The sequence below is a fragment of the Nanorana parkeri genome, unplaced genomic scaffold (assembly GCF_000935625.1).
Source record: "Nanorana parkeri isolate BGI_ZX_2015 unplaced genomic scaffold, ASM93562v1 scaffold554, whole genome shotgun sequence".
NCBI classification, from domain to species: Eukaryota; Metazoa; Chordata; class Amphibia; order Anura; family Dicroglossidae; genus Nanorana; species Nanorana parkeri.
The window spans coordinates 206018-218101 of NW_017306822.1; the positions used below are offsets into that span (position 1 = coordinate 206018).

General features: G+C 47.4%; 1 protein-coding gene across 1 annotated transcript in view; it reads right to left on the bottom strand.

Moving 5' to 3' along the window:
• LOC108791482 (complement C3-like) overlaps window positions 1-12084 on the bottom strand; it is an 80978-nt gene that overhangs the window by 67778 nt on the left and 1116 nt on the right. Inside the window, 4 exon segments of the mRNA XM_018561985.1 lie at window positions 296-387; window positions 3138-3208; window positions 4596-4764; window positions 7626-7812. Coding sequence (XP_018417487.1) covers window positions 296-387; window positions 3138-3208; window positions 4596-4764; window positions 7626-7812 — 519 coding nt within the window.

Sequence of the window (12084 nt, forward strand, 5' to 3'; positions counted from 1 at the left end):
CCCCCCATGGAAAATGGCAGACCTGCAGGCTGCATACAAGTGATCTCGGGAGCATCGCTGGGATCACTTGTACAAAACAAGTGACGGCTTCCCCGCTGTACATTTACCTATGCTTGCCCAAACCAGGGCTAAATGTAGAAAACTACCCTCCAGGCGGCCGAAACTGCTTGTCCCGGGCATCGGGAGACAGGAATTCCACACCCTTGCTGCCCCTCTACTCCCTGCTGCCCCAAGGCCGGGCTTGGTTGACCTTGTGGGAAATCCGGCCCTGCTCGCATGGATTCTTCTTCCTTACCTCGGTATGTCAGTCAGTACATAGGACTTTGAAATGATTCCCGATGCATCAGAAATGAGTTGCTCATTCCTCACCACAACCCCATCCGGATTCTAAAACACAGAAATGAATAAAAAACATTGAACGTTTGCCATGTGAATAGTTCTTCCATCTCTCACTTGAACAGTGGCTATGTAGCGAAGCTACAAGACTACGATGACTGTCCTGGAAGCAGCAACTCTTGAAGGAAAAATCAAAAATTTGAGTGCAGATCTTTTATCACTACTGAACTCTAAATTGAACATGTGCCCAGACCATCCACACTAAAGTATTCACATATTCTGAACAAACGCTAAACGTATCTTAAAATAAACCCTCCCTGACCTCTGTAGTTATAGGCATTGTGGAGAAATTCATTTTCACAACGGAGGCTGTCAGGAAGCCCATGCGAAGGTATTCACGCATGCGCATGACATGGCCCACAGTGCCGGGTCGTGCCGTTCCCCTCTGTGCAGGCGCGCTTCACAGCGTGCGCACCTCCGACATATCATGGCGCCAAATGGGCTACTTAAGCTCAGCCTCTCCATGCCTCCACTGCTGAGTACTCTCCAGCTGTGTGCCTTGTATCCTGATCCTGTAACCTGTTGTTTTGCCTTCCCGTTGCTGAACCCGGCTTGTTCCTGGACTGTTCTGATCTTCTGGTATCCTGACCCCGGCTCGTTTGACTATTCTTCTGCCTCCTGTCTGATCCTGCGTTGTCTGCATGTTGCTGATCCTGGCCTGCCAAACGACTACGATTTCATCTCCTGCTACTGGACCTTCTTGCCTGCACGTTGCTAACCCGGCCTGTCTGACTTCGGTTTTTCTCTGCATGCCTCTTTGCTGTGCGTTTATATACAGTCGCCCAGCAGAGCAGCTACCAAACTCATCGTCCGACACTCGTGCCCCAAATCACCTGTATCAATATTCAGGCCACCTGGGACTAGAGTTGCAAGAGAGGCCGCCCTCGTCATCTTAAGCTCCATAAGGTACGTGACAGAGGCTCTGAAATCTTAGCTCTTCCTCTATTACCTTCTATTGCAGCAGAATCTTGGCAGCCTGCCAGCCCTCTGAATGTAAACACACAGCAGGCGGTTTGATCATTTTTGAGAATTAATTACTTCAAAGTACAAACAGCTGAAGAGGTTAGTGAGGACTTTAAAAGCTATTTTACTGTCTGTTGAGTACTTGTTAGTAGTTTGATTTCCATTATCTGGGCCCTTGTGACACCTTTGATGCTCATTTATCCAGGAAACACATACGTACAAGTCCATTGAATCCTGTGTGGTCCTGAATGCTACAAAGAGGGAAGTCACATAATGACATGGTGCCTCTCCCTGCAGCATTATCTTGTGAGCCGCAACAGCAACAGTGGTTGCAAGTCGAATTTTACTGATAGGGATAAATGGACACTTAACTGTTACCAACTACAGCATCCCAAGCCACCACAGGAGTCAGCACCTCTGTCGCAGCAACTATATGTCATAAAACAGACATTATAAAAGTCAAAGTATATCTAAACTAAAATCAGTATATCGGCTAAAATCAGGCGTACTTCGTCTGCCTTCAGTCATGCTTCAGTCATCCTCTGAAGTGCAGAAGGACTTCAACTCAGCCCAGTTGTTATTGTTTAATGACAGATCAGCATCCCCAGGTCATTTGGGGACACTGATGTGTCATTACAACTCGGCAGAGCCAGCCGTGAGATCATGGCTGGAACCCGCCAGCTGTCATTTGTGTGATCGGTCGGCCCTTAGGTCGGCCTTTCTCCACACTTCGACTGTCACTTTGGCTCAGTCGAGCTGAAACATATGCCTTCGGCTCCGCTGAGTCGCTCGGCTGCCTTTGGCTGCTCTACAGGCTATAGTGAATAGCCCGTACAGCAGCCCTTCCCTTCCACTTAACCAAAGGGCTCAGGCGGCCGAAGTGGATAACCCCCTAAGGATTTATTAATACGTAATACCACATTATGGCCACTAGATGCCACTGAGGGGCTTTGGAAATAAGTATTTATTAATACACAATACCACATTATGGTCACCAAATGGAGCTGAGAATCATAGCAAATAAGTACTTATTTCCTGTGCTCCTCAGCTCCATTTAGTGGCCATAATGTAGTGCTATTGCCGCTATATGCACAGAATGTTCAAAGAGATTCACATGGTGAATGGTTCTGCGAATTGTTTATAAATAGAACCTTTAGGGGTCTATTCACAAAGCTGCCGAGGGCAGCCGAGTGAATGACCGATCAGAAGTGAAGTGAGCCGAACACTGTTCGGCTATTCACTTCAGGCTGGTACGGCTGATTTCAGCCGTACATCGGCTGAAATCAGCCTTACAACTCGACTGAGCCGCTCGGCCGTGATCGGGAGCTGTACGGGCTATTGTGAATAGCCCGTACAGCACCCCTTCGGTTCTCCTGAACCGAAGGGGTCCTGGGGCCGAAGCTAGCCGAAGGATCGGCAGAAGCTACGGCCAGATCCTTCGGCAGCTTTGTGAATAGACCCCAAAGTGTGAGCTTATTCCTGACCAAGAGCAACATTCATGGGAATTTGAGATCAATGTGTGGCCCACGAGTCTCTGGCTAGGGACCAGTGACATAAAAACATCCATTTTAAAAGAGCCAAATATGTATAGAATATAGAGAATAAAATAAACCTGCACACCGTTTTACATGTTAGTAAATGAAAGCGAAGTCCTGCCTAGGAGGAGACATCACAAGATGTAATGTTAAGCTCCACCCCTCATCCAATAAGACTGTCTCAGTGACCACTAAGAGCACTCTCATTGGGTAATGAGGGTACACTGGATACATAGTACTTACCAGGATGTCTACTAGCACAGTCTTTGATGTAGGCTGCATGTTGAAATTTACAGGATAAAGCCGATAATAAACTAGAGAAAACAAAAGGGAGACCGCAGTGCAATCAGATGTCTGGAAGGTGATGGACTTTGAGATAAGTGCTTTGTATTTCAGACTTTTTTTGTTACAAAAGTTCTAATAAAACAACAGACAGAAAAAAAGTCCTTACAATAATAGTTCACAAAGCCAATAGCTCCAGGATCCTTATTCTAAAAAAAGTGAGTTATTTTCATATGATAATTGACAATTACAATCACATGGTTAGAAAAAATCCTAATCCTTGCGTTAAGATTTATACATTGAGCCTAAAGTGATTGGAGAGCTAGAGGTCTCCATCCAGCAGGGAGCATGAACAGGAGTGGACCTCTGCAGTGTGACCACCGCTTCCACCCAGAGAGCAAGGGTCCAGGTCAGAGAATCAGATGGCATTGAAGCCAAAGCATCTGAATGACTTACAGGGAACTAGGATTTTCAAGGAAGAGGTCATCAGTGACAGCCCCCATATTTCCCCCATATACACAGTTGGATCTCCGTATAGATTACACTGCAGGTAAAGGGCTTGTATAGTCTTTTTACCATTTTGTTTTCCTTCTGGATATACATTTAAAAGGTACGCCCAGTAGGACCAGTCTTCCCACACCTCTGGTCTCTGCACAGGCTATATGGAGCACAGTAATGACCTGACTGCTACTTGGCATTTGGTGCACACAAAGCAGAAAGCTTTTGTGTCCAGAGGTCAGCATTACATGAGTCTACGAGCTGGCCCGACTGATTAAAGGAGAACTATGGGGTTAAGGCTTTTCCCCATAGTTCTCCTTAGGGTAACGAGAGGACACAAACTAGCGTCCTCCCGTCACCCTAGGCTCAGTATACCGCGAGCTGTAGCTCGCGGTATACTGAGACGCCGCAGTATACCGCAAGCTGCTGCTCGCGGTATACTGAGACGCCGCAGCTGAAGCGGATCCTGACAATTGTGCTGGGATCCGCCCAGCTGCCTGACTGACAGCTGGCTCTGCCTATCTAGAGGCAAAGCCAGCTGTACCCGCACCCTCCCCCGTCCGTTCCGCCGGTCAGCGCTGGCGGATTGGAGCAAGGAGGGGGGAATCCAGCCCCTCCTCTGTCACGGCAGAGAGCCGTGACAGGATCGAGAGGTGAGCAAACGCCGGTATGTGTTCGCTCACCTCCCGATCTACTGAGCCGACCTGTGACAGTCTCATTGTCACAGGTCGGCTAGAACTATGAGGTGAGTGAAAAGCACTCACCTCATACTTCTCCTTTAAAAACAATGCTCTCGTTCTGCGGCTGGTATTTTATCTCCACAGCTATTAGTCGGGGAGGTAAAGTAATAAAACGGTGTTCCTAAGGTCAACGATAGTTTGACTTCTTCACTTGTGCTGCTGCATTCTACAGCTGAAGTACCTGAAGTCCCCGGGGTGTAGATGGGTTTGTCCGTCTGTATGAAGATGTATCCACTGTGGAAGGTCAGGAGGACCGCCTTCTCTATGTTGCACAGTACATTGGTGGACTTCACCTCTACAGATACAAACTGTTTCCTCCTCGGGTCTTTTATTAAATCTTTCCCTGGAATCTGAAGGAGAAAAGCAATGAGCCATTATTCTAAGTCCATCAAACAAAGCTCTTACTTTAGATCCTTAAGTGGGACTAAGCCCGCAGATAGAACTGATCATCAAAAGGAAGCTCAAGTTAAAAATGTTCAGTAAATGGGATTAAATACTTAATCAAACCTACAATGTTGTTCTCTGCAGCATTGTCATTAACATTCTTCCTATTAGCACATGCACCATATATGCTGCATTCAAAGCATGCCTCCCGTGAGGAAGGTCACAGTTGCCATTGTGCTTATGCACAGCTCTGAACTAATTCTTCAAGCCCTCAAATGCCTGGTGCCATAGCTGGTCACGGGTGCAGCACCCCAGCCACTGTATATCTAAGTAAAGTATATGATGGCACCATCAAAGGGAGGTAGAAGGGGTTCATTCTGCTTAGAAGACAGGCATACGGAGACCGGGATACGCAAAATTCTAACTCAACATTCTGTAATCCTCCTCCAACACACATGAAATTCTTTGTGTTCTGATCATTTAGAAAGATCCCCCTATGTTAAATTACTCTCCTTATATCAGCAACGCTAACACTAACCATCACTGTAATCTTCCTTGTGAACACACCTCAACACTAGACTTCTCCCTGTAACCCTAACACCAGCCCTTCCTGTAACCCTCACACTAGTTCTTGCTGAGACGCTAAAACTAACACTAACCCTCCCTGTAACCTAAACACTAGTTCATACATTTACCCTTTCTGTAAACCAATCCCTAACACTAAAACTCCCTGTAACCCTAAAGCTAGCTCTCACACCAACCCTCCCTGTGACCTTCTCACTAACAATTCCTGTAACCCTCATTGTAACCCCAACTCTCACGTTAACCTTTCCTGTAACATCAGCCCTAACACTAACCCTCTCTATAAGCATAACACCAGCCCATCCAGTAATCCTAACACTCCCACCTACCCTGCATGCAATCCCAAATTTAACCATCACACTTACCAAACCCTCTTGGTAACTCTTACACTAACCCTTTCCGTAACCCTAACACTAACCTTTTCCAGTAGCCCCAAGCCTATCATTAGACCTCACACTAACCTTTCCTGTTTTCTCAAGCTTAACACTAATCCTTCCTTTAACCCCAATCCTCCCTTACCCTAACACTAAAAGTACTTGCAACTCTTAGATTAACCTTCACACTGACCATGTCTTATGTAAACATGAATCAACCTATGCTAGGATCCTCTGTGCCAGAGTTCAACCCTTCCCAGTGGCTTATTCAGTGTATGGCACATATGGCAAATGCCCTGGGTGCCACTTGCAATGGGGTACTGCTCTGCAGATTAGTAAAAGTTTGCCGATTCATGGAGATAGCTGACTGCTCTCCCCACCTCTCTCCAATACACATCTCACCGCCCAGCTCTTAGCAACCAGGGACACTCTGGCCTGTGTCCTGCCCAACTCCTGGTAACCAGTGACGCCACTGGTTGCTGGGAGCTGGGTGGGCAACCGGCCAAAGTGTCCCTGGTTGCTAAGAGCTGGGCGGGGAAGTGTGTAAGGGCCAATCACATCTCCCTACCCATTCTTGGCAACCAGAGCAGGTAGGGAGATGTGTTTGCCGGCAGGACACTCTAGTCGGCGTCCCGAATGTCTCCTGGCAACCAGGAATGTCACTGTTTGCCAGGATCTGAGCATGACGCCAGCCAGAGCGACCACGGTTACTAAGAGCTGGGCGAGGAGAAGTGTATGCCCATTACACATCTTCCCACCCAGCTCTTAGCAACCTGGGACACTCTGGCCATCATCCCAACCAGCTCCTGGAAACCAGTGACGTTACTGGTTGCCAGGATCTGGACAGAACGCCAAGGGTGCCATTTTTTGTACATACGCCTCTGACCCTTCCTACATGGAAAGAAATCAGCTCCTAGGTTCCAGCACCAGAATCTACTGAATCATACTCCAAAATTGTCAAAGACAGGCACATTTAGGCTACTAGGTTGGGGTGGAAGGCTAAAGTTGACATCAATAAATGGTGTGTATCTGATATCTGACTTCAGCTTCTGTCAGGGTAACGCGCGCGGGTGTCCCCACACCGCATGCAGGTACCTACGCAGATAGACCAAATTAGTGTGACCACACTGGATGAGGTTATGCACAAGGTTTATTTGTTACACAGCAACAAAACTACAAACCCCATCAACCCCCAACGGTTAGCAGTGAAGTAACAAAAACACGGTTGGAACAAACACACCTACAGCCAGGGGGAACAGCAAACGGGAACAAGGCTACGGACTGCAGATAGATAGCAGGGCTCAGGATACAGGAAGAGTGGTCAGGTAACAAGCTGGGTCATTATCAGGAGGGCATCGAAGTACAGGTACAGGATCAAAGAAGAGTGGTCAGGTAACAAGCCGGGTCAGTGACGGGTTTGCAGATAGGAAGCAGGGTTACAGGTAGCAGGGTAACAGGTAGCAGGGTTACAGGTAGCAGGGTTACAGGTAGCAGGGTTACAGGTAGCAGTCAGGGGCAGGCGACGTAATACTGAGCCGACGTCCTGACTGCAGGGAGGGCCTATATACCCTCCCAGGATGCACCAGGTGATGGGATGATCACTGGCAGCTGGGCACACAAGCAGGTGAGTACTGGAGCTGCAGGTACCAGCACCACCCAGTTGTGGTCTGGTTCCTGACAGTTCCTGGCTGCTGGAGACACCTGCAGGCGAGCACAGGAACTGCAGGGCCCGACTCCAGCGCCACCCGTGGGTGCTCTGGATCCTAACAGCTTCAGTCATGGAACAATATATGTATATAACAATTTGGGAGGTTTTTTCCCGTTTGTATTGTTTAAAAGAAACAACAGATGGAATTTCCATAACTCCTTACCGTTACTTTGGCCGTTCCCAGGTATTGGTTTCCACTGTTGATGCTGATCTTGCCACGAGCGAGAGCAAAGCTCTTAACGGGGAAGTCTTGGATTAAGTAGTCAACCTCAAATGCTGAATTGTGTCCATCTACTACAATGGTTTCCTCAGAGTCTGCACGGAGCACGCTGGGCATTATCAGAGTGCATCTGTTGAGAGGAGACAAATAACATCATGCCGAGGTGTGAATGATAAACTCGAACAATATGGAGCTGCTGCCAACACAATTGATGTGCCAACCCATACATTTTAATTTCTCATTATCAGAACATCTTATAGCTTTAGAACATCTCAAGTTCACTAGAGATGGTGACTTCCAATAGATTTGGATGGGAAGAGACAAATGTTTTCCAGGCTGCAGAAAACAATACAGCGTGTGTAATATATTTCATATATAGATGTTGTCTTATAGGGTAGTGTAGGTAGGCTTTGTGTTGTGTCATCAGTTGAGATGAGTTGAAGACTAAATTCATGAACAGACTCTTGTATTGTGCTCACAATTTGGCAAACCCGAATTTTGTGGTAAATCCCACTGAATTCTATAGGTGGTGAATCTTGTTATTCAATCCTGGCCAATTGCAGGGCTTGTAAGCTGCGGAAAAACACGGTTAGGATATTTTGTTATTTCGGGATTCGGGATTCGAAATTCAATTTGGTTCGGGTTTCGGATTCAAACGAAATCTGAATTTTCCTTCGTTTCGGATGAGTTTAGGAATATTTGTTGTGAATACCACAGAAAACTATATACAGATATTAAAGGAGAACTATGAGATGAGTGATTTCCACTCACCTCATAGTTCTAGCCGACCTGTGACAATGAGAATGTCACAGGTCGGCTCAGTAGATCGGGAGGTGAGCGAACACATACCAGGTTCGCTCACCTCTCGATCCTGTCACGGCTCTCTGCCGTGACAGGGGGAGGGGCTGGATTCCCCTCTCCCCGCTCCGATCTGCCAGCGCTGACTGGCAGAACTGACGGCAGATAGGCAGAGCCAGCTGTCACTCACGCAGCTGGGCGGATCCCGTCATCTACGTCGGGATCCGCTCCGGCTGCGGCATCTCAGTATACTGCGAGCTGTAGCTCGCGGTATACTGAGCTTAGGGTAACGGGAGGACGCTAGTTTGTTACCCTAAGGAGAACTATGGGGAAAAACACTGACCCCATAGTTCTCCTTTAATACTAAAGCTGAATCTCCTAGTCCCAACAGGCGTTCTGGATCCAAATTTCCAAATTGCATTGGGGAGCTCCTGAATGCCATTCGGGTCTGGGAGCCCTATACATATATTACTAAAGCTGAGGCTCCCAGACCCGAATGGCATTCAGTATCCGAATTTCCCAATTGCATTGGGGTCTGGGAGCCTCAGTTTTAGAAATATATGTATATGGCTCCCAGACCTGTGTTGCTTTCTGGAGCTCCCGAATGCCATTTGGGTCTGGGAGCCTCAGCTTTAGTGTTATATGTATATACTCATAAATGGATACCCAACCAAATCTAAGATGCTTTCATTCCTTTAAATTTGACCCCCCCAAAAACAGCCAATGCCTTTTGGGGCAACAACACTTCTCTTCATCAGGACTAAATAAAATGAGGACTTGAATGGACTCACAAGAAATGATAACCAAAGGAATCTATATCGGGTCTGATAGGAATGCAGTTTTGTTAGTGGATTTTAAATGCTGATTAAATCACTTACAACGGATGCAGCTTCTTCCTGCTTAAAAGTTTTGGTTTCCTGCAGAATTAGCTGAGCCCCCTTAGCACTGGCCCTGATATCCTGTTTTAGGGTGGCTCCTTTCCCATGCAGAGTCCTACGGAGCCACCCTTGTCTGTGCTAGTATCCACAAACATACAGGAACAGCAAGGCAAGACCCCCCCCACACACAAACACACACACGCACGCACACGCACACACACACACACACACACACACTCCCCTCTTCCTCCTCCTCCAATTTAGTAGAAGGACGGCTTCTGGAGACTATGATGTCCCGTGTGACCAGAGCCGTAGCTAGTTCATTTTGCGCCCGAGGCAAGAACAGAAAACAACAGACCTGTGCGGTATGTTATGTCATGTGCCAGGATGTCCAGGATGGCGGAGCACATGCACAGAATGCGCTGGTGGCCAAATACAAAATAGCATAAAGTTTGTTTTGTTTGATGAAACTATTTAAAATTTTTTTAGTTTCCGTTCATTTTATCTAAATATCAGGGGTCTAAACAGACCCCTGACATTTCCCTTTGAAATAGAAAAAGAGATTGAGGACACAGACACGTACAGGTGGGGGAGAGCATCAGGGATCCGAGGAAAAGTGGGAGCCGGTGCCGCTCCTCTTCTCCCTGCCGAGCCACGGCTGTGTTGGTCGCCTGGCCCCCCTGTTGCCAATGGCGCCCTGTGCTCGCCATGGCAACAGGGGCGAGAGGGCGTAGCCGGGCCTTTGCTGTGCCCCCTCCCCCTCTCAAAATCGGGGCGGGATTTTAGGTCGAATGAGTGGATTTCAGAAAACTCTCTCAACCTTGGTACCATGAGTCCCCAATGGGGCATGGTCTACAGAACGTGAAGGAAAGGAACGTTGGAGGTGTAGCCCACCATGGAACACTTTTCGATTCTTCCCCCCATGTCCATCATATTAGAAAGCCCCATTCAGGTTTCGTCCCCTCCAGTTTTATACCCCATGCTTGCGAAAACTCGTTCCGCAGTGTTTATTAATGGACTTTCATACCCAAAGTTCATTGAGCTCCAGATGTATGTTGACATCTGTTGACAGTCAGGGTTGGAGTCCAAATAAAATCAAGGTTCTGGCAACATTCTGATCAAACCTTAAAGAGCCCCTGTCTCTAATAAAACAAAACGCAAAATCTGCTGCAGGTATAATGTGCTGGCAACAGAGATACAGCTACCACTGGGATCTCCACCGATGGCACAACTGGGTGTGGTAGGTGCCCCTTGCTGGCCGCTACATCGCCAGTATGTCCTGCGGGGATGTACTAGTTGTGACGGACTGAACCGTGACTGGGGCTGCTGGAGGAGCCTGAGGGCTAGCCTCCTTTCTACTGACTTTGGACCTAGGAATATGGAGACCCCCCCTCAGGCCTCTTGGGGTTACATGGAACTAAGACCTGAGGGACTGTTCCTGGAACTCCGAGGACTGCTATGTACGTGTACCCCTTGGAACTAATAAGCCTGATGTATGTGTGGAGTTTATATGTCGCATCTTTCCCATTGCCAATTAAAGGTACAGGGTGTGAATCGAGCAACACAAAAAGGGTTAACTCTGGACTGAGAGTCCCAATGAATACTCTGTTTGTCCATTTGCCTCATTGTATTAATGATGGGATTACCATAGCTGACTGTAGGTAGAGATGAGTAGATTAACCTACACTAGACAGTCAGGAGATAATTCCATCCTCTTTGTTTCCCTCCCCCTATTCTTTCATTATGGCATCGGGGAGGGGTTTGTTTGCTTGATATTTGATTGTCTTATGTTTTTAGACTTCCAGAACTGTATATATACTGTGCTGGTTTTCAATAAAGTCAGTTCTTGGTTTCCACTTCAACATTGGTGTTGTTTGATGTTTGAGGAGTTTAGTTTTCTATCCTAATATATTGGTTTTGTCCAATAATTAGGCAGGTTTGGGCTGAGGACACTTGAATTCAGGTTCCAGCTGAGACGAAGCTGATCTCTGACGGAGGTACCTAGTCGGAATACCAGGCGGTCCGTCACACTAGTGATGTAACAACCGGATTTTGTGTCTTTAGGAGCTGGACCTGGAACAAGGGTGCAGAAAGTGAAGTCAGAGCTCCTCATCTACGTGCTGGTTTCAGGTTATTAACTACTGAAGGGAGCTACGCAGCTGACATTGTCAGAATATTTCTATTACCACAACAGCTTGATCGTCCTTGTAGAGACCTGACCCATAGACTTTCACTGGGGAATGAAGTGCTGCAAGGTGAGTAAACAGAAAAGCTTCAACTGACCACCACCAACATGAGGATCTGTAAACTCTCTCCAAAAATGGGGCACAATAATCACCACTGAATGGGATACAGTAATTACCCATGACGAGGGCACAGTAACCACCAATAAAGGGGGCACAGTAATTACCCATGAAGGGGGCACACTAACCACCAATGAAGGGGGCACGGTAATTACCCATGAAGAGGGCACAGTAATTACCCATGAAGGGGGCACACTAACCATCAATGAAGGGGGCACGGTAATTACCCATGAAGGGGGCACAGTAACCACCAATGAAGGGGCACAGTAACCACCTATGAAGAGAGCACAGCGGCCATCAATGAAGGGGGCCAGTAACCAACAATATAGGGGGAACATTAACCACCAATGCAGAGGGTCAGAATACCAAAAGGGTGCTTGCAACAGATTGGCTACAGGCAGTGGCGGACCTAAGGAACAAAGG